This window comes from Salmo salar, chromosome ssa09 (genome assembly GCF_905237065.1).
Source record: "Salmo salar chromosome ssa09, Ssal_v3.1, whole genome shotgun sequence".
NCBI lineage: Eukaryota > Metazoa > Chordata > Actinopteri > Salmoniformes > Salmonidae > Salmo > Salmo salar.
In genome coordinates this window covers 159,131,899-159,152,629 of record NC_059450.1, presented here as the reverse complement: position 1 = coordinate 159,152,629, position 20,731 = coordinate 159,131,899, and the positions used below count along the sequence as shown (strand labels likewise).

Below are 20,731 nucleotides of genomic sequence, written 5' to 3'. Positions count from 1 at the left end.
GGTGGTAGTAGTAGAGGTGGTGGTAGTAGTAGAGGTGGTGGTAGTAGTAGAGTTGGTGGTAGTAGTAATTGTGGTAGGAGGGTGGTGGTAGTAGAGGTGGTGGTAGTAATAGAGGTGGTGGTAGTAGTAGGGAGGTGGTAGTAGTAGAAATGGTGGTAGTAGTATAGGTCGTGATAGTAAGCGGTGGTGGTAGTGGGTGGTGGTAGTAGTAGAGGAGGTGGTAGTAGGGGTGGTAGTAGAAGAGGGTGGTAGTAGTAGAGGTGGTAGTAGTAGAGGTGGTTGTAGTAGTAGAGTGGTGGTAGTAGTAATGGTGGTAGTAGAGGTGGTGGTGGTAGGGTGGTGGTAGTAGTAGAGGTGGTGGTAGTAGTAGAGGGGTGGTAGTAGTGGTGGTGGTAGTAGGGGTGGTGGTAGTGGAGGTGGTAGTAGTAGAGGTGGTGGTAGTAGAGGAGGTGGTGGTGGTAGTAGTAGAGGTGGTGGTAATAGTAGAGGGTGGTGGTAGTAGAGGTGGTGGTAGTAGTAGAGGTGCTGGTAATAGTAGAGCTGGTGATAGTAGTAGAGGTGGTGGTAGTATAGAGGTGGTGGTAGTAGTATAGGTTGGTGGTAATAGTAGAGGTGGTGGTAATAGTAGAGTTGGTGGTATGATTGGTGGTAGTAGTAGAGGTGGTGGTAATAGTTGAGAGGGTGGTAGTAGAGGGTGGTAGTAGAGGTGTTGGTAGTAGTAGAGGTGGTGGTGTTGGTGGAGGTGGTGGTGTTGGTGGAGGTGGTGGTAATAGTAGAGGTGGTGGTAGTAGAGGTGGTAGTAGTGGTGGTGGTAGTAGTAGAGTTGGTGGTAGTAGTAGAAATGGTGGTAGTAGTGTGTGGTAGTAGTTGGTGTGGTTGGTGGTAGTAGTGATGGTAGTAGTAGAGGTGGTGGTAGTAGTAGAATGTGGTAGAAGTGGTCGTGGTAGTAGAGTGGTGGTAGTAGGGTGGTGGTAGTATTAGGGTGGTGGTAGTAGAGGTGGTAGTAGTAGAGGTGGTGGTTTTAGTAGAGGTGGTGGTAGTAGAGGTGGTGGTAAAAATAGAGGTAGTGGTATAGTAGAGGAGGTGGTAGTAGAGGTGGTGGTAGTAGAGGTGGTGGTAGTAGTAGAGGAGGTGGTAGTGGGGTGGTAGTAGTGGAGGTGGTAGTGAAGTAGGGTTGGTAATAGTAGAGGTGGTGGTATAGAGTTGGTGGTAGTAGGGTGGTGGTAGTAGTCGAGGTTGGTAGTAGTAGAGTGTGGTGGTAGTAGAGGTGGTGGTAGTAGTAGAGGTGGTGGTAGTAGTAGAGTGGTGGTAGTAGTAGAGGAGGTGGTGGTAGTAATGGTGGTAGTAGGTGGTGGTAGTAGAGGATGTGGTAGTAGTAGAGTTGGTGGTAGTATAATGGTGGTGGTAGTAGTGAGGTGGTGGTAGTAGTAGAGGTGGTGGTAGTAGTAGGGGGTGGTAGTTGCAGAAATGGTGGTAGTAGTAGAGGTGGTGGTAGTGTGATTGGTGGTGGTAGTAGAGTTTGGTGGTATTAGTAGAAATGGTGGTAGTAGTAGAGGTGGTGGTAGTAGATGGTGGTGGTAGTGGTTGGTGGTAGTAGAGGTGGTAGTAGAAGAGGTGGTAGTAGTAGAGGTGTGTAGTAGTAGAGTGGTTGTAGTAGTAGAGGTGGTGGTAGTAGTAATGCTGGTAGTAGAGGTGGTGGTAGTAGAGGTGGTGGTAGTAGTAGGTTGGTGGTAGTAGTAGGGATGGTGGTAGTAGGGGTGGTGGTGGGAGTGATTGGTGGTAGTAGTAGGGGTGGTGGTATAGAGGTGGTGTAGTGGGGTGGTGGTGGTAATAGTAGAGCTGGTGATAGTAGTAGAGGTGGTGGTAGTAGTGAGGTGGTGGTAGTAGTAGATTGGTGGTAATAGTAGAGGTGGTGGTAATAGTGGAGGTGGTGGTAGTAGAGGTGGTGGTAGTAGTAGAGGTGGTGGTAATAGTTGAGGTGGTGGTAGTAGAGGTGGTAGTAGAGTGTTGGTAGTAGTAGAGGTGGTGGTGTTGGTGGAGGTGGTGGTGTTGGTGGAGGTGGTGGTAATAGTAGAGGTGGTGGTAGTAGAGGTGGTGGTAGTAGTAGAGGTGGTGGTTGTGGGTTGGTGGTAGTAGTAGAATGGTGGTAGTAGTAGAGGTCGGTAGGTGGTAGTAGGGTTGGTGGTAGTGGTTGGTGGTAGTAGTAGAGGTGGTGGTATAGTAGAAATGGTGGTAGAAGTAGGGTCGTGGTAGTAGAGGTGGTGGTAGTAGGGGTGGTGGTAGTATTAGAGATGGTGGTAGTAGAGGTGGTAGTAGTAGAGGTGGTGGTTTTAGTGGGGGTGGTGGTAGTAGGTGGTGTAAAAATAGGGGTGGTGGTAGTAGTAGAGGAGTGGTAGTAGAGGTGGTGGTAGTAGAGGTGGTGGTAGTAGTAGAGTGGTGGTGGTAGGTGGTGGTAGTGGAGGTGGTAGTAGTAGAGGTGGTAATGTAAGGTGGTGGTAGTAGAAGTTGGTGGTAGTAGAGGTGGTGGTAGTAGTCGAGGAGGTGGTAGTATGGGTGGTGGTAGTAGAGGTGGTGGTATAGTAGAGGGTGGTAGTATAGATGGTGGTAGTAGTAGAGAGGTGGTGGTAGTAATGGTGGTGGTAGTGGTGGTGGTAGTAGAGGTGGTGGTAGTAGTAGAGTTGGTGGTAGTAGTAATGGTGGTAGTAGAGTGGTGGTAGTAGAGGTGGTGGTAGTAGTAGAGGTGGTGGTAGTAGTAGAGGAGGTGGTAGTAGTAGGGAAATGGTGGTAGTAGTAGAGGTGGCGGTGGTAGTAGAGGTGGTGGTAGTAGTGGTTGTTGGTATTATAGAATTGGTGGTAGTAGTGGGGTCGTGGTAGTAGAGGTGGTGGTAGTGGTTGGTGGTAGTAGGGTGGTGGTAGTAGTAGAGGTGGTGGTAGTAGTAGAGTGGTGGTAGTAGTAGAAATGGTGGTAGTAGTAGAGGTGGTGGTAGTGGATTGGTGGTAGTAGGGATTGGTGGTAGTATTAGAGGTGGTGTAGTTGAGGTGGTGGTAGTAGTAGAGGTGGTGGTAGTTGAGGTGGTGGTAGTGTGGGGTGGTGGTAGAAGTGGTGGTGTTAAAAATAGGGTGGTGGTAGTAGAGGTGGTGGTAGTAGTAGAGGAGGTGGTAGTAGGGTGGTGGTAGTAGAGGTGGTAATAGTAGAGGTGGTAATAGTAGAGATGGTGGTAGTAGAGTTGGTGGTAGTAGAGGTGGTGGTAGTAGTAGAGGAGGTGGTAGTAGTAGAGGTGGTGGTAGTAGTAGAGGTGGTGGTAGTAGTAGAGTTGGTGGTAGTAGTAATTGTGGTAGGAGAGGTGGTGGTAGTAGAGGTGGTGGTAGTAGTAGAAATGGTGGTAGTAGTATAGGTCGTGGTAGTAGCGGTGGTGGTAGTAGGGGTGGTGGTAGTAGTAGAGGAGGTGGTAGTAGAGGTGGTGGTAGTAGGGGTGGTGGTAGTAGAGGTGGTGGTAGTAGTAGAGGTGGTGGTAGTAGTAGAGGTGGTGGTAGTAGTAGAAATGGTGGTAGTAGTAGAGGTCGTGGTAGTAGAGGTGGTGGTAGTAGAGGTGGTGGTAGTATTAGAGGTGGTAGTAGTTGAGGTGGTGGTAGTAGTAGAGGTGGTGGTAGTAGAGGTGGTGGTAGTAGTAGAGGTGGTGGTAGAAGAGGTGGTGTTAAAAATAGAGGTGGTGGTAGTAGAGGTGGTGGTAGTAGTAGAGGAGGTGGTAGTAGAGGTGGTGGTAGTAGAGGTGGTAATAGTAGAGGTGGTAATAGTAGAGATGGTGGTAGTAGAGTTGGTGGTAGTAGAGGTGGTGGTAGTAGTAGAGGAGGTGGTAGTAGTAGAGGTGGTGGTAGTAGTAGAGGTGGTGGTAGTAGTAGAGTTGGTGGTAGTAGTAATTGTGGTAGGAGAGGTGGTGGTAGTAGAGGTGGTGGTAGTAGTAGAAATGGTGGTAGTAGTATAGGTCGTGGTAGTAGCGGTGGTGGTAGTAGGGGTGGTGGTAGTAGTAGAGGAGGTGGTAGTAGAGGTGGTAGTAGAAGAGGTGGTAGTAGTAGAGGTGGTAGTAGTAGAGGTGGTTGTAGTAGTAGAGGTGGTGGTAGTAGTAATGCTGGTAGTAGAGGTGGTGGTAGTAGAGGTGGTGGTAGTAGTAGAGGTGGTGGTAGTAGTAGAGGAGGTGGTAGTAGAGGTGGTGGTGGTAGTAGAGGTGGTGGTAGTAGAGGTGGTAGTAGTAGAGGTGGTGGTAGTAGAGGAGGTGGTGGTGGTAGTAGTAGAGGTGGTGGTAATAGTAGAGGTGGTGGTAGTAGAGGTGGTGGTAGTAGTAGAGGTGCTGGTAATAGTAGAGCTGGTGATAGTAGTAGAGGTGGTGGTAGTAGTAGAGGTGGTGGTAGTAGTAGAGGTGGTGGTAATAGTAGAGGTGGTGGTAATAGTAGAGGTGGTGGTAGTAGAGGTGGTGGTAGTAGTAGAGGTGGTGGTAATAGTTGAGGTGGTGGTAGTAGAGGTGGTAGTAGAGGTGTTGGTAGTAGTAGAGGTGGTGGTGTTGGTGGAGGTGGTGGTGTTGGTGGAGGTGGTGGTAATAGTAGAGGTGGTGGTAGTAGAGGTGGTGGTAGTAGTAGAGGTGGTGGTAGTAGTAGAGTTGGTGGTAGTAGTAGAAATGGTGGTAGTAGTAGAGGTCGTGGTAGTAGAGGTGGTGGTAGTAGGGGTGGTGGTAGTAGAGGTGGTGGTAGTAGTAGAGGTGGTGGTAGTAGTAGAAATGGTGGTAGAAGTAGAGGTCGTGGTAGTAGAGGTGGTGGTAGTAGGGGTGGTGGTAGTAGAGGTGGTAGTAGTAGAGGTGGTGGTTTTAGTAGAGGTGGTGGTAGTAGAGGTGGTGGTAAAAATAGAGGTGGTGGTAGTAGTAGAGGAGGTGGTAGTAGAGGTGGTGGTAGTAGAGGTGGTGGTAGTAGTAGAGGAGGTGGTAGTAGAGGTGGTAGTAGTGGAGGTGGTAGTAGTAGAGGTGGTAATAGTAGAGGTGGTGGTAGTAGAGTTGGTGGTAGTAGAGGTGGTGGTAGTAGTCGAGGAGGTGGTAGTAGTAGAGGTGGTGGTAGTAGAGGTGGTGGTAGTAGTAGAGGAGGTGGTAGTAGTAGAGATGGTGGTAGTAGTAGAGGAGAAGGTGGTAGTAATGGTGGTAGTAGAGGTGGTGGTAGTAGAGGTGGTGGTAGTAGAGGTGGTGGTAGTAGTAGAGTTGGTGGTAGTAGTAATGGTGGTAGTAGAGGTGGTGGTAGTAGAGGTGGTGGTAGTAGTAGAGGTGGTGGTAGTAGTAGAGGAGGTGGTAGTAGTAGAAATGGTGGTAGTAGAAGAGGTGGCGGTAGTAGTAGAGGTGGTGGTAGTAGTAGAGTTGGTGGTATTAGTAGAAATGGTGGTAGTAGTAGAGGTCGTGGTAGTAGAGGTGGTGGTAGTAGGGGTGGTGGTAGTAGAGGTGGTGGTAGTAGTAGAGGTGGTGGTAGTAGTAGAGGTGGTGGTAGTAGTAGAAATGGTGGTAGTAGTAGAGGTCGTGGTAGTAGAGGTGGTGGTAGTAGGGGTGGTGGTAGTATTAGAGGTGGTAGTAGTTGAGGTGGTGGTAGTAGTAGAGGTGGTGGTAGTAGAGGTGGTGGTAGTAGTAGAGGTGGTGGTAGACGAGGTGGTGGTAAAAATAGAGGTGGTGGTAGTAGAGGTGGTGGTAGTAGTAGAGGAGGTGGTAGTAGAGGTGGTGGTAGTAGAGGTGGTAATAGTAGAGGTGGTAATAGTAGAGGTGGTGGTAGTAGAGTTGGTGGTAGTAGAGGTGGTGGTAGTAGTAGAGGAGGTGGTAGTAGTAGAGGTGGTGGTAGTAGTAGATGTGGTGGTAGTAGTAGAGTTGGTGGTAGTAGTAATTGTGGTAGTAGTATAGGTCGTGGAAGTAGCGGTGGTGGTAGTAGGGGTGGTGGTAGTAGTAGAGGAGGTGGTAGTAGAGGTGGTGGTAGTAGAGGTGGTGGTAGTAGAGGTGGTAGTAGTAGAGGTGGTTGTAGTAGTAGAGGTGGTGGTAGTAGTAATGGTGGTAGTAGAGGTGGTGGTAGTAGAGGTGGTGGTAGTAGTAGAGGTGGTGGTAGTAGAGGTGGTAGTAGTAGAGGTGGTGGTAGTAGTAGTAGAGGTGGTGGTAATAGTAGAGGTGGTGGTAGTAGAGGTGGTGGTAGTAGTAGAGGTGCTGGTAATAGTAGAGCTGGTGATAGTAGTAGAGGTGGTGGTAGTAGTAGAGGTGGTGGTAGTAGTAGAGGTGGTGGTAATAGTAGAGGTGGTGGTAATAGTAGAGGTGGTGGAATTAGAGGTGGTGGTAGTAGTAGAGGTGGTGGTAATAGTTGAGGTGGTGGTAGTAGAGGTGGTAGTAGAGGTGTTGGTAGTAGTAGAGGTGGTGGTGTTGGTGGAGGTGGTGGTGTTGGTGGAGGTGGTGGTAATAGTAGAGGTGGTGGTAGTAGAGGTGGTGGTAGTAGTAGAGGTGCTGGTAATAGTAGAGCTGGTGATAGTAGTAGAGGTGGTGGTAGTAGTAGAGGTGGTGGTAGTAGTAGAGGTTGTGGTAATAGTAGAGGTGGTGGTAATAGTAGAGGTGGTGGTGGTAGTAGAGGTGGTGGTAATAGTAGAGGTGGTGGTAGTAGAGGTGGTGGTAGTAGTAGAGGTGCTGGTAATAGTAGAGCTGGTGGTAGTAGAGGTGGTGGTGGTAGTAGTAGAGGTGGTGGTGGTAGTAGAGGTGGTGGTAATAGTAGAGGTGGTGGTATTAGAGGTGGTGGTAGTAGTAGAGGTGCTGGTAATTGTAGAGCTGGTGATAGTAGTAGAGCTGGTGGTAGTAGTAGAGGTGGTGGAAATAGTAGAGGTGGTGGTAATAGTAGAGGTGGTGGTAGTAGAGGTGGTGGTAGTAGTAGAGGTGGTGGTAGTAGAGGTGGTAGTAGTAGAGGTGGTTGTAGTAGTAGAGTTGGTGGTAGTAGTAATGGTGGTAGTAGAGGTGGTGGTAATAGTTGAGGTGGTGGTAGTAGAGGTGGTGGTAGTAGTAGAGGTGCTGGTAATAGTAGAGCTGGTGATAGTAGTAGAGGTGGTGGTAGTAGTAGAGGTGGTGGTAGTAGTAGAGGTGGTGGTAATAGTAGAGGTGGTGGTAATAGTAGAGGTGGTGGTAGTAGAGGTGGTGGTAGTAGTAGAGGTGGTGGTAATAGTTGAGGTGGTGGTAGTAGTAGAGGTGGTGGTAGTAGTAGAGGTGGTGGTAGTAGTAGAGGTGGTGGTAATAGTAGAGGTGGTGGTAATAGTAGAGGTGGTGGTAGTAGAGGTGGTGGTAGTAGTAGAGGTGGTGGTAATAGTTGAGGTGGTGGTAGTAGAGGTGGTAGTAGAGGTGTTGGTAGTAGTAGAGGTGGTGGTGTTGGTGGAGGTGGTGGTGTTGGTGGAGGTGGTGGTAATAGTAGAGGTGGTGGTAGTAGAGGTGGTGGTAGTAGTAGAGGTGCTGGTAATAGTAGAGCTGGTGATAGTAGTAGAGGTGGTGGTAGTAGTAGAGGTGGTGGTAGTAGTAGAGGTGGTGGTAATAGTAGAGGTGGTGGTAATAGTAGAGGTGGTGGTGGTAGTAGAGGTGGTGGTAATAGTAGAGGTGGTGGTAGTAGAGGTGGTGGTAGTAGTAGAGGTGCTGGTAATAGTAGAGCTGGTGTAAGTAGAGGTGGTGGTGGTAGTAGTAGAGGTGGTGGTGGTAGTAGAGGTGGTGGTAATAGTAGAGGTGGTGGTATTAGAGGTGGTGGTAGTAGTAGAGGTGCTGGTAATTGTAGAGCTGGTGATAGTAGTAGAGCTGGTGGTAGTAGTAGAGGTGGTGGAAATAGTAGAGGTGGTGGTAATAGTAGAGGTGGTGGTAGTAGAGGTGGTGGTAGTAGTAGAGGTGGTGGTAATAGTAGAGATGGTTGTAATAGTTGAGGTGGTGGTAGTAGAGGTGGTGGTAGTAGTAGAGGTGGTGGTAGTAGTAGAAATGGTGGTAGTAGTATAGGTCGTGGTAGTAGCGGTGGTGGTAGTAGGGGTGGTGGTAGTAGTAGAGGAGGTGGTAGTAGAGGTGGTAGTAGAAGAGGTGGTAGTAGTAGAGGTGGTAGTAGTAGAGGTGGTTGTAGTAGTAGAGGTGGTGGTAGTAGTAATGGTGGTAGTAGAGGTGGTGGTAGTAGAGGTGGTGGTAGTAGTAGAGGTGGTGGTAGTAGTAGAGGAGGTGGTAGTAGAGGTGGTGGTGGTAGTAGAGGTGGTGGTAGTAGAGGTGGTAGTAGTAGAGGTGGTTGTAGTAGTAGTAGAGGTGGTGGTAATAGTAGAGGTGGTGGTAGTAGAGGTGGTGGTAGTAGTAGAGGTGCTGGTAATAGTAGAGCTGGTGATAGTAGTAGAGGTGGTGGTAGTAGTAGAGGTGGTGGTAGTAGTAGAGGTGGTGGTAATAGTAGAGGTGGTGGTAATAGTAGAGGTGGTGGTAGTAGAGGTGGTGGTAGTAGTAGAGGTGGTGGTAATAGTTGAGGTGGTGGTAGTAGAGGTGGTAGTAGAGGTGTTGGTAGTAGTAGAGGTGGTGGTGTTGGTGGAGGTGGTGGTGTTGGTGGAGGTGGTGGTGTTGGTGGAGGTGGTGGTAATAGTAGAGGTGGTGGTAGTAGAGGTGGTGGTAGTAGTAGAGGTGCTGGTAATAGTAGAGCTGGTGATAGTAGTAGAGGTGGTGGTAGTAGTAGAGGTGGTGGTAGTAGTAGAGGTGGTGGTAATAGTAGAGGTGGTGGTAATAGTAGAGGTGGTGGTGGTGGTAGTAGAGGTGGTGGTAATAGTAGAGGTGGTGGTAGTAGAGGTGGTGGTAGTAGTAGAGGTGCTGGTAATAGTAGAGCTGGTGTAAGTAGAGGTGGTGGTGGTAGTAGTAGAGGTCGTGGTGGTGGTAGTAGAGGTGGTGGTAATAGTAGAGGTGGTGGTATTAGAGGTGGTGGTAGTAGTAGAGGTTCTGGTAATTGTAGAGCTGGTGATAGTAGTAGAGCTGGTGGTAGTAGTAGAGGTGGTGGAAATAGTAGAGGTGGTGGTAATAGTAGAGAGGGTGATAGTAGAGGTGGTGGTAGTAGTAGAGGTGGTGGTAATAGTAGAGGTGGTTGTAATAGTTGAGGTGGTGGTAGTAGAGGTGGTGGTAGTAGTAGAGGTGGTGGTAGTAGAGGTGGTAGTAGAGGTGTTGGTAGTAGTAGAGGTGTTGGTGGAGGTGGTTGTAGTGGTGGTGGTGGTGGAGGTAGTGGTGGTTGTAGTAGTGGTGGTGTTGGTGGAGGTAGTGGTGGTTGTAGTGGTGGTGGTGTTGGTGGAGGTGGTTGTAGTGGTGGTGGTGGTGGAGGTGGTTGTATTGGTGGTTGTAGTGGTGGTGGTGGTGGAGGTGGTTGTAGTGGTGGTGGTGTTGGTGGAGGTGGTTGTAGTGGTGGTGGTGTTGGTGGAGGTGGTTGTAGTGGTGGTGGTGGTGGAGGTGGTTGTAGTAGTGGTGGTGTTGGTGGAGGTGGTTGTAGTGGTGGTGGTGGTGGAGGTGGTTGTAGTGGTGGTGGTGGAGGTGGTTGTAGTGGTGGTGGTGGTGGAGGTGGTTGTAGTGGTGGTTGTAGTGGTGGTGTTGGTGGTGGAGGTGGTGGTGGAGGTGGTGGTGGAGGTGGTTGTAGTGGTGGTTGTAGTGGTGGTGGTGGTGGAGGTGGTTGTAGTGGTGGTGGTGGTGGAGGTGGTTGAAGTGGTGGTGGTGGTGGTGGAGGTGGTGGTGGTGGTGGTGGTGGTGGAGGTGGTTGTAGTGGTGGTTGTAGTGGTGGTGTTGGTGGAGGTGGTTGTAGTAGTGGTGGTGTTGGTGGTGGAGGTGGTTGTAGTGGTGGTGGTGGTGGAGGTGGTTGTAGTGGTGGTGTTGGTGGAGGTGGTTGTAGTGGTGGTGGTGGTGGAGGTGGTGGTGGTGGTGGTTGAAGTGGTGGTGGTGGTGGAGGTGGTTGTAGTGGTGGTGTTGGTGGAGGTGGTTGTAGTGGTGGTGGTGGTGGAGGTGGTGGTAGTGGTGGTGGTGGTGGAGGTGGTTGTAGTGGTGGTGTTGGTGGAGGTGGTGGTAGTGGTGGTGGTGGTGGTGGTGGTGGTAGTGGTGGTGGAGGTGGTGGTGGTGGTGTTGGTGTTGGTGGAGGTAGTGGTGGTTGTAGTGGTGGTGGTGGAGGTGGTTGAAGTGGTGGTGGTAGTGGTGGTGGTGGTGGTGGTGGTGTTGGTGTTGGTGGAGGTAGTGGTGGTTGTAGTAGTGGTGGTGGTGGTGGAGGTGGTTGTAGTAGTGGAGGTGGTGGTGGAGGTGGTTGTAGTGGTTGTAGTGGTGGTTGTAGTAGTGTTGGTGTTGGTGGAGGTGGTTGTAGTAGTGCTGTTGGTTGTGATGGAGGTGGTTGTAGTAGTGGTGGTGTTGGTGGAGTTGGTTGTAGTAGTGCTGTTGGTTGTGGTGGAGGTGGTTGTAGTAGTGGTGGTTGTAGTTGTGGTGGTGTTGGTGGAGGTGGTTGTAGTAGTGCTGTGTTGGTGGTGGTTGTTGTTGTGTAGTTTTTTTTGGGTGTTGTATTTGGTGGAGGTGTTGTAGTAGTGCTGTTGGTTGTGGTGGAGGTGGTTGTAGTAGTGGTGGTTGTAGTTGTGGTGGTGTTGGTGGAGGTGGTTGTAGTAGTGCTGTTGGTTGTGGTGGTGCCTCCGTGGAACCCTGTCTAATCCCTCTTTCTCTCTGTGGTTGAAGGTGATGATAATGAGGTAGTTTTTGAAGATTAAGTCTATTTATCTATACTGTCATTCAGGAGTACAGACTGTGTTCCAGCTATCACACCTCCTGCTAAACCAGACATCTGGTGGTATTTGTTTCAAAACAAACAATGCTTGAATCCCATATCCCACCCTTTTCCCTATATAATGCCCTATGGGCTCCAGTCAAAATTACTGCACTACATTTTAGATCCCAGATGTCATTTGGGATGTTTTATTGGCGTTTATTTGAGCATTTAAAAAAAAAAAACACAGAATTAAATAGTCTTAGGCTTTAGATGGAAACGTTGTTATACTAACATTGTTGTGACTTTACTTCCTTCAATCCGATGACTGTTATTTATCTTCTATGGTAGGTATTCTCAAACTGGGAATACCTGCCCCCTGATGGCATTCCCAAAGGCCGTCGGGGTTACGCCAAATAAAAATGTGATTCACATTAAAAAAAAAATATATATATATAATTTTAAAAAACAATTCTTCACATATATAATAATAATAATTTATTCACATTTTCAAACAGTACAGGCTATGCATGTGGGTGAGGTTTTTTCCTCGCCTGAGTAGCCTCGTTTCACTGCCAATAATAAAATGAACCTGGTCCCGTGTGGCTCAGTTGGTAGAGCATGGTGTTTGCAACGCCAGGGTTGTGGGTTTGATTCCCACGTGGGACCAGTATGCAAAAAAAAAAAATATATATATATATAAAATGTATGCATTCACAACTGTAAGTTGCTCTGGATAAGAGTGTCTGCTAAATGACTAAAATGTAAAAAATGTAAACCATCTAGTGTTCAGTGAAATAACAGCACAATGTCAAATACAGGTAGCCTAGTCAAATAATGAACATCCAATCGCATTAACTGTTACTCTCTCATGGGAATTCCACTAACGCTCTGTATATAGCCAAATGTAGCTGCTGCACATATTGATATCTGTACTGATGGTGCAAAAGCCATGACTGGGGGACATAGTGGAGTGGTAATGCGTGTGTAAGTAGATGCTCCCAATGCCCCTTGGGTCACTGCAGCATCCACCGAGAGGCTCTTGCTGCCAAGGTAATGCCTGACAGCTTGAAAGACGTTTTGGACATTACAGTGATAATGGTTAACTTTGTTAAAGCAAGGCCCCTGAACTCTCGTGTATTTTCTTCACTATGCAATGATATGGGCAGCGACCATGTAAAGCTTTTACAACATACAGAAGTGCACTGGTTATCAAGGGGCAAAGTATTGACACGTTTTTTTAATCGAGAGATGAGTTTAAAGTTTTCTTTGCTGACCATAATTTTCATTTGTCTGACCTGAATGATCTGAATCAAGGATTACAGGGAATCTGCAACTATATCCAATGTGCAGGACAAAATGGAGGCTATGATTAAGAAGTTGGAGCTCTTCTCTGTCTGCATTAACAAGGACAACACAGGTCTTTCCATTATTAAATATTTTTTTTGTGTACAAATTAACTCAAGTTTATGGACAATGTCAAATGTGATATAGCGAAGCACCTGAGTGAGATGGGTGAGCAATTACGCATGTACTTTCCCAAAATGGACGACAAAAACAACTTGATATCTGAACAAAATATAATTAATAAATAAATATAAAATAAAATTGCATTAAGCGGTTCTGTGAAAATTTTATTTAATCAGAAGCCACTGCCAGATTTCTGGATTGAGCTGCGCTCAGAGTATCCTGCCTTTGCAAATCACGCTGTTAAGACACATGCCCTTTGCAACCACGTACCTATGTGAGAGTGGATTCTTGGCCCTCACTAGCATGAAAACTAAATACAGGCACAGACTGTGGAAAATGATTTAAGACAGACTCTCTCCAATACAACACAACATTGCAGAGTTATGTACATCCTTTCAAGCACAGCCTTCTCAATCACCTGTGGTGAGTTATTCACAATTTTCGATGAACAAAGTTTGTTCATCGAGAGTGTTAAATAAAGAGCAAAATTATTGATTATTATTATATTATTATTTGTGCCCTGGTCCTATAAGAGCTCTTCTTCACTTCCCACGAGTCGGGTTGTGACAAAAACTCACACCCATTCTTATGTTTAATAAATGTGTCATATAGTGTGTGTGTGGCAGGCTTACAATGATGGCAACAAAAAAAACATTTGAGAGTGTGCTGACCCTTCTGCTAGAGGAGGTACGCAATTGGATGTTGAACGTTTGAAGGGGAGGGCACTATAAAAAGTTTGGAAACACTGCTCTACAGGATTGGTGTCCCTATACTGGGACATTTGAGCTAACTTGCGCTAATGTGATTAGCATGACATTATAAGTAACAGCAACTTTCCAGGACAAAGACATGTAAAGATGGCGCCAAAGAACAGGGCTGACGTTTTACATTTTCCCAACCAATTGTGCTATTTTGTTATTTGTTTTGCGTTTTGTATAACTTATTTTTTTACTTATTGTGTACATAATGTTGCTGCTTCTGCCTCTTTTGACCGAAAATAACTTCTGGACATCAGAAAAGCGATTACTCACCACGGACTGGAAGAAACTTTTTCCTTTAATGAGTCAGACGAGAAGGATATCCTGCTTTCACTGGAACAGGTCCAGATCCACGTCTTTTCCGTGAAGAAAAGACGCCGGAAAACGGGACGCAGATCGGGGATCCTTCTGAGAATCCTGAGGCGAGTGAGTAAACGCGCTCTACCTTCCATTCTTCACGCTAACGTGCAATCATTGGACAATAAAATGTGATTATCCTACCAACAGGATATTGAAAACTGTAACATCTTATGTTTCAGCTGAACGACGATACGGACAATATAGAGTGAGTGGGATTTTCCATGCACCGGCAGAACAGAGACACTACCTCTGGTAAGACGAGGGGTGGGGGTGTGTGTCTTTTTGTCAATAACAGCTGGTGCGCGATGTCTGATATTAAAAAGTCTCGAGGTATTGCTCGCCTGAGGTAGAGTACCTCATGATAAGCTGTAGACCACACTATCTACCAAAAGAGTCTCATCTGTACTATTCGTAGCCGTCTATTTACCACCACAAACCGATGCTGGTACTAAGACCGCACTCAACCAACTCTATAAGGCCATAAGAAAATAAGAAAATGCTCACCCATAAGTGGCGCTCCTAGTGGCCGGGGACTTTAATGCAGGCAAACTTAAATCAGTTTTACAAAATGTTTACCATCATGTCACATGTGCAACCAGGGGGAAAAAAAATCTTAGACCACCTTTACTCCACAAACAGAGATGCATAGAAAGCTCTCCCCCGTCCTCCTATTTGCAAATCTGACCATAATTCTATCCTCCTGATTCCTGCTTACAAGCAAAAACTAAAGCAGGAAGTACCAGTGACTCACTCAATACGGAAGTGGTCAGATGACGCGGATGCTACACTACAGGACTGTTTTGCAAGAACAGACTGGAAAATGTTCCGTGATTCATCCAATGGCATTGAAGAATACACCACCTCAGTCATCGACTTCATCAATAAGTGCATTGATGATGTCGTCCCCACAGTGACTGTACGTACATATCCCAACCAGAAGCCATGGATTACAGGCAACATCCGCATCAAGCTAAAGGCTAGAGCTGTCGCTTTCAAGGTGCGGGAGACTAATCCAGACGCCCATAAGAAATCCCGCTATGCCCTCAGATGAACCATCAAACAAGCAAAGCGTCAATACGGGATTAAGATTAAATCCTACTACACCTGCTCTGACGCTCGTCGGATGTGGCAGGGCTTGAAAACTAGACTACAAAGGGAAACTTAGACGCGAGCTGCCCAGTGAAGCGAGCCTACCAGATGAGCTAAATGCCTTTTCAACCTTTTTCAACATTTTCAACCTCAGGAGACTGAAAAGATTTGGCATGAGTCCCCAGATCCTCAAAAGGTTCTACAGCTGCTCCATCAAGAGCATCCTGACCAGATGTATCACCGCCTGGTATGGCAACTGCTTGGCATCTGACCATGAGGCGCTACAGAGGGTAGTGCGAACGGCCCAATATATCACTGGGGCCAAGCTTCCTGCCATCCAGGACCTATATAATAGGCGGTGTCAGAGGAAAGCCCATAAAATTGTCAGAGACTCCAGTCACCTAAGTTACAGACTATTTTCTCTGCTACCGCACAACAAGTGGTATCTGATCGCCAAGTCCAGGACCAAAAGGCTCCTCAACAGTTTCTACCCCCAAGCCATAAGACTGCTGAACAATTCATAAAAATGACTTTTTAATTTTAGTCTACTTGGTAAATATTTTCTTCTTCTTGAACTGCACTGTTGGTTAAGAGCTTGTAAATAAGCATTTCACGGTAAAGTATACACTTGTTGTATTCAGCGGATGTGACAAAGAAAATTTGATTTGGTGTCTTATATGGGCAGAAAGCTTAAATTCTTCTTAATCTAACTACACTGTTCAATTTACAGTAGCTATTTACAGTGAAAAAATATCATGCTATTGTTTGAGGAGAACAACAACAAAAACGTATCACGGCAACTGGTTTGATACATTCACCTCTAAAGGTAAATAATGTACTTACATTCAGTAATCTTTCTCTAATTTGTCATCCTGAGGGTCCCAGAGATAACATGTAGCGTAGTTTTGTTTGATAAAATATATTTTTATATTCAAATGTAGGAACTGGGTTCTACAGTATGAACCCACTGCTGTCTCTGGCTCCACACCCACCCCACCCGGCCATCTAGATGTGTGAAAGTTAGTCTATAAGCTAATGATCCATCATGTATGATATTCCTGGGAGTGTGTAAACTTCAATTTTGTATTACCATATACTTTGTGTGTTCTCTATATTTACAGTGGCAAGAAAAATCTGTGAACCCTTAGGAATTATCTGGATTTCTGCAAAATTGGTCATAAAATTTGGTCTGATCTTCATCTAAGTCACAACAATAGACAAACACAATCTGCTTAAACTAATAACACACAAATTATTGTATTTTTCTTGTCTATATTGAATACATCATTTCAACTTTCACAGTGTAGGTTGGAAAAGTATTTGAACCCCTAGGCTAATGACTTCTCCAAAAGCTATTTGGAGTCAGGAGTCAGCTAACCTGGAGTCCAATCAATGAGATGAGATTGGAGATGTTGGTTAGAGCTGCCTTGCCCTATATCAAACACTCACACATTTCGAGTTTGCTATTCACAAGAAGCATTGCCTAATGTGAACCATGCCTCAAAAAAAGAGATCTCAGAAGACTTAAGATTAAGAATTGTTGACTTCCATAAAGCTGAAAAGGGTTACAAAAGTATCTCTAAAAGCATTGATGTTCATCAGTCCACGGTAAGACAAATTGTCTATAAATGGAGAAAGTCCCTAGGAGTGGCCGTCCTGCAAAGATGACTGCAAGAGAACAGAGTAAAATGCTCAATGAGGTTAAGAAGAATCCGAGTGTCAGCTAAAGACTTACAGAAATCTCTGAAAGATGCTAACATCTATGTTGACGAGTCTACGATGCGTAAAACACTAAGCAAGAATGGTGTTCCATGGGAGGACACCACAGAAGAAGCAACTGCTGTCCAGAAACACATTGCTGCACGTCTGAAGTTTGCGAAAGAGCATCTGGATGTTCCACAGCGCTACTGGCAAAATATTCTGTGGACAGATGAAACTAAAGTTGAGTTGTTTGGAAGGAACACACAACACTATGTGTGGAGAAAAAAAGCACAGCACACAAACATCAAAACCTCATCCCAACTGTAAAGCATGGTGAAAGGAGCATCATGGTTGTTAGCTGCTTTGCTGCCTCAGGGCCTGGACAGCTTGCTACCATCGCCAGAAAATGAATTCTCAAGTTAAGCAAGACATTTTGCAAGAGAATGTAAGGTTATTGCTGCCAAAGGAGGGTCAACCAGTTATTAAATCCAAGGGTTCACATACTTTTTCCACCCTGCACTGTGAATGTTTCACGGTGTGTTCAATAAAGACATATAACACATAATTGTTTGTGTATTATTAGTTTAGAAGACTGTGTTTGTCTATTGTTGTGACTTAGATGAAGTTCAGATCACATTTTATGACCAATTTATGCAGAAGTGCAGGTAATTCAGAAGGGTTCAGATACTTTTTCTTGCCACAGTATATACTTGAAAATGCATCAATTGACCAATTCAGCACAATTGGGAAGACTTGACACAAAATATTGTCCAGTATTGCAATGCTTCGCTGGATCAATCTGAACCTTTGCGCACACACACTGCTCCCATCTAGTGGCCAAAATCTAATTTGCCCCTAAACTCTAATATTATATTATGGCCTTTCTCTTGCATTTCAAAGATGATGGAACAACAAAAAGAAATAGAAAATGCATTTCATTTTGTTTGTATTATCTTTTACCAAATCTAATGTGTTATATTCTCCTACATTAATTTCACATTTCCACAAACTTCAAATACTTCTTTTCAAATGGTATCAATAACATGCATATCCTCGCTTCAGGTCCTTTGCAGTTAGATTTGGATTTCATTTTAGCTGAAAATTTAAAAAAAAAGGGTTAGATCCTCAAACAGTTACCCAATTAAAATAAAAATTAACTTTAATTAGATTAAATTATTTAAAATTAATTAGGAATTTGGGGCACCACAAGAGTGGTTGTTTAATCTCCCAAATTAAACTCCGAAAGTCTTTACCTATCACATCCATAAAACAGTCAACCTATTAATCATAACCTAGTATCATGTCATCATTCTGAACAGTCGTAACCTCCTACATCTGAAAAAAAACAGCCTTACTAATGATTCAGTACTACACAAATTGGTTTAATTATTTATTTACCAGCTAACTAAATGATAACACAGGATAAAAATACACACTTAATACACTAGAAACAGATCCCTACCGGACTGACAAAATATTGTGGCTTGTTACAAAAGAGATGGAGAGGGCAAGAGAGAGAGAGATGGGCAGAGGCATACTACTGTGGTACATTTAAAAACTACACTCACAGTAATCATACACTTTGCACACAAACCACCACCCGGCTGGAGTAAGAAATCATGAATGTATTTTGAATTGAAGTCAGAAGTTTATGTATACATGTATACAAAGTTGTGAGTTTACATACACTTAGGTTGGAGTCATTAAAACTCGTTTTTCAACCACTCCACAAATTTCTTGTTAACAAACTATAGTTTTGGAAAGTCGGTTAGGACATCTACTTTGTGCATGACACAAGTAATTTTGCCAAGAACTGTTACCAGACAGATTATTTGATTTATAATTCACTGTATCACAATTCCAGTGGGTCAGAAGTTTACCTACACTAAGTTGACTGTGCCTTTAAACAGGTTGGAAAATTCCAGAAAATGATGTCATGGTTTTAGAACCTTCTGATAGGCTAATTGCCATCATTTGAATCAATTGGAGGTGTACCTGCAGATGTATTTTAAGGCCTACCTTCAAACTCAGTGCCTCTTTGCTTGGCATCATGGGAAAATCAAAAGAAATCAGCCAAGACCTCCACAAAAGAAATCAGCCAAGATTGTAGACCTCCACAAGTCTGGTTCATCCTTGGGAGCAATTTCCAAACACCTGAAGGTACCACGTTCATCTGTACAAACAATAGCATGCAAGTATAAACACCATGGGACCACGCAGCCGTCATACCGCTCTGGAAGGAGATGCAGATCCTAAAGATGAACGTACTTTGGTGCGAGAAGAGCAAATCAATCCCAGAACAAGATCAAAGGACTTTGTGAAGATGCTGTAGGAAACAGGTACAAAAGTATCTATTTCCACTGTAAAACGAGTCCTATATCGACATAACCTGAAAGGCCGCTCAGCAAGGAAGAAGCCACTGCTCCAAAACCGCCATTAAAAAGCCAGACTATGGTTTGTAACTGCACATGGGGACAAAGATCGTACTTTTTGGAGAAATTTCCTCTGGTCTGATGAAACAAAAATAGAACTTTTTGACCATAATGACCATCGTTATGTTTGGAGGAAAAAGGTGGAGGCTTTCAAGCCGAAGAACACCATCCCAACCGTGAAGCACAGGGGTGACACCATCATGGTGTGGGGGTGCTTTGCTGCAGGAGGGACTTGTGCACTTAATAGATGGCATCATGAGGGAGGACAATTATGTGGATGTATTGAAGCAACATCTCAAGACATCAGTCAGGATGTTAAAGCTTGGTTGCAAATGGGTCTCCCAAATGGACAAAGACCCTAAGCACACTTCCAAAGTTGTGGTAAAATGGCTTAAGGACAACAAAGTCAAGGTATTGGAGTGGCCATCACAAAGCCCTGACCTCAATCATATGGAAAATGTGTGGACAGAATTGAAAAAGCGTGTGCGAACAAGGAGGCTTACAAACCTGACTCAGTTACACCAGCTCTGTCAGGAGGAATGGGCCAAAATTCACCTAACTTATTGTGGAAGCTTGTGGAAGGCAACTCTGTGGCTCAGTTGGTAGAGTATGGTGTGTGCAATGCCAGGGTTGTGGGTTCAATTCCCACGGGGGGCCAGTACAAAAAAAAAATCCATGAAATGTATGCATTCACTACTGTAAGTCACTCTGGATAAAAGTGTCTGCTAAATAACTAAAATGTAAATGAAGGCAACCTGAAATGTTTGACCCAAGTTAAACGATTTAAAGGCAATGGTACCAAATACTAATTGAGTGTATGTAAACTTCTGACCCACTGGGAATGTGATGAAAGAAATAAAAACTGAAATAAATCATTCTCTCTGCTATTATTTTGACATTTCACATTCTTAAATTAAAGTGGTAACTGACCTAAGACAGGGACATTTTACTAGGATAACATTTTAGGAATTGTGAAAAACTAAGTTTAAATGTATTTGGCTAAGGTGTATGTAAACGTTCGACTTGAACTGTACGTGTAAATTGCTTGGTTAGCCGTGTATCTCTGTCAGAAACAGGACTTCTTAGAAAGAGTGTTGGGCCTTTCTGCTTGTAAGGCTCTGATTGTCCAAAAGGGGTCTCGACCCGTCTCTTCTACTGTTTCCTCTGCCGTCGTCCGGTATCCGTTGACTTGTCGTGAAGTCCTGAACAGAACTACAGAGTTTATTCTGCTTTCCATTCGCTCCTGTAGCTTATTTGAAGATAGGCTAGCCAGCCGCTTCTCAGTGGTGATGAGAGTAGTAAAATACGATGGATTGAAGAGAGTAGTAAAATGGTCCAACTTAAATTAGCTTTTCTAGATACTTTACTTAGGACAGTTAACCTGTTGGGGATAGGGGGCAGTATTTGCACGGCCGGATAAAAAAACGTACCCGATTTAATCTGGTTATTACTACTGCCCAGAAACTAGAATATGCATATCATTATTGGCTTTGGATAGAAAACACCCTAAAGTTTCTAAAAATGTTTGAATGGTGTCTGTGAGTATAACAGAACTCATATGGCAGGCAAAAACCTGAGAAGATTCCTTACAGGAAGTAGCCTGTCTGACCATTTCTTGGGCTTCTACACTCTCTTTATTGAAAACTGAGGATCTCTGCTGTAACGTGACACTTCCTACGGCTCCCATAGGCTCTCAGAAGGCGGCAAACCGGTGAATGATGTCTTTGGAGCCCCTGGCTGAAAAACATTAGCGCATTTGGATAGTGGTCGATCAGAGGACAATGAGACTGAGGCGCGTGCACGAGGCGACACCATGTTTTTATTTCTTTGAACGTAAACAGGGTTTCCCGGTCGGAATATTATCGCTTTTTTAGGAGAAAAATCGCTTAAAAATTGATTTTAAACAGCGGTTGACATGCTTCGAAGTACGGTAATGGAATATTTAGATTTTTTTTGTCACGAAACGCGTCGGGCGCGTCACCCTTCGTCACCCTTCAGATAGTGTCTTGAACGCACGAACAAAACAGAGGATGTTTGAACATAACTATGGATTATTTTTAACCAAACCAACATTTGTTATTGAAGTAGAAGTCCTGGGAGTGCATTCTGACGAAGAACAGAAAAGGTAATCCAATTTTTCTTATAGTAAATCTGACTTTGGTGAGGGCTAAA

The 20,731-nt window shown here is 45.0% G+C and overlaps 1 protein-coding gene across 1 annotated transcript; it reads right to left on the bottom strand.

Moving 5' to 3' along the window:
• Nucleotides 1-659: 659 nt before the first annotated feature.
• Nucleotides 660-13,429, bottom strand: LOC123724115 (basic proline-rich protein-like; the record flags this gene model as incomplete). The annotated part of the gene is made up of 8 exons (XM_045687056.1): nucleotides 13,423-13,429; nucleotides 9,206-10,367; nucleotides 8,558-8,620; nucleotides 7,397-7,441; nucleotides 6,413-6,457; nucleotides 4,547-4,624; nucleotides 2,022-2,123; nucleotides 660-786 (listed from the first exon to the last, which is right to left on the bottom strand). Coding segments are annotated over exons 1-8 (1,629 nt in total), but the record flags the coding sequence as incomplete, so codon positions are not given.
• Between the last annotated feature and the right edge of the window lie 7,302 nt (nucleotides 13,430-20,731).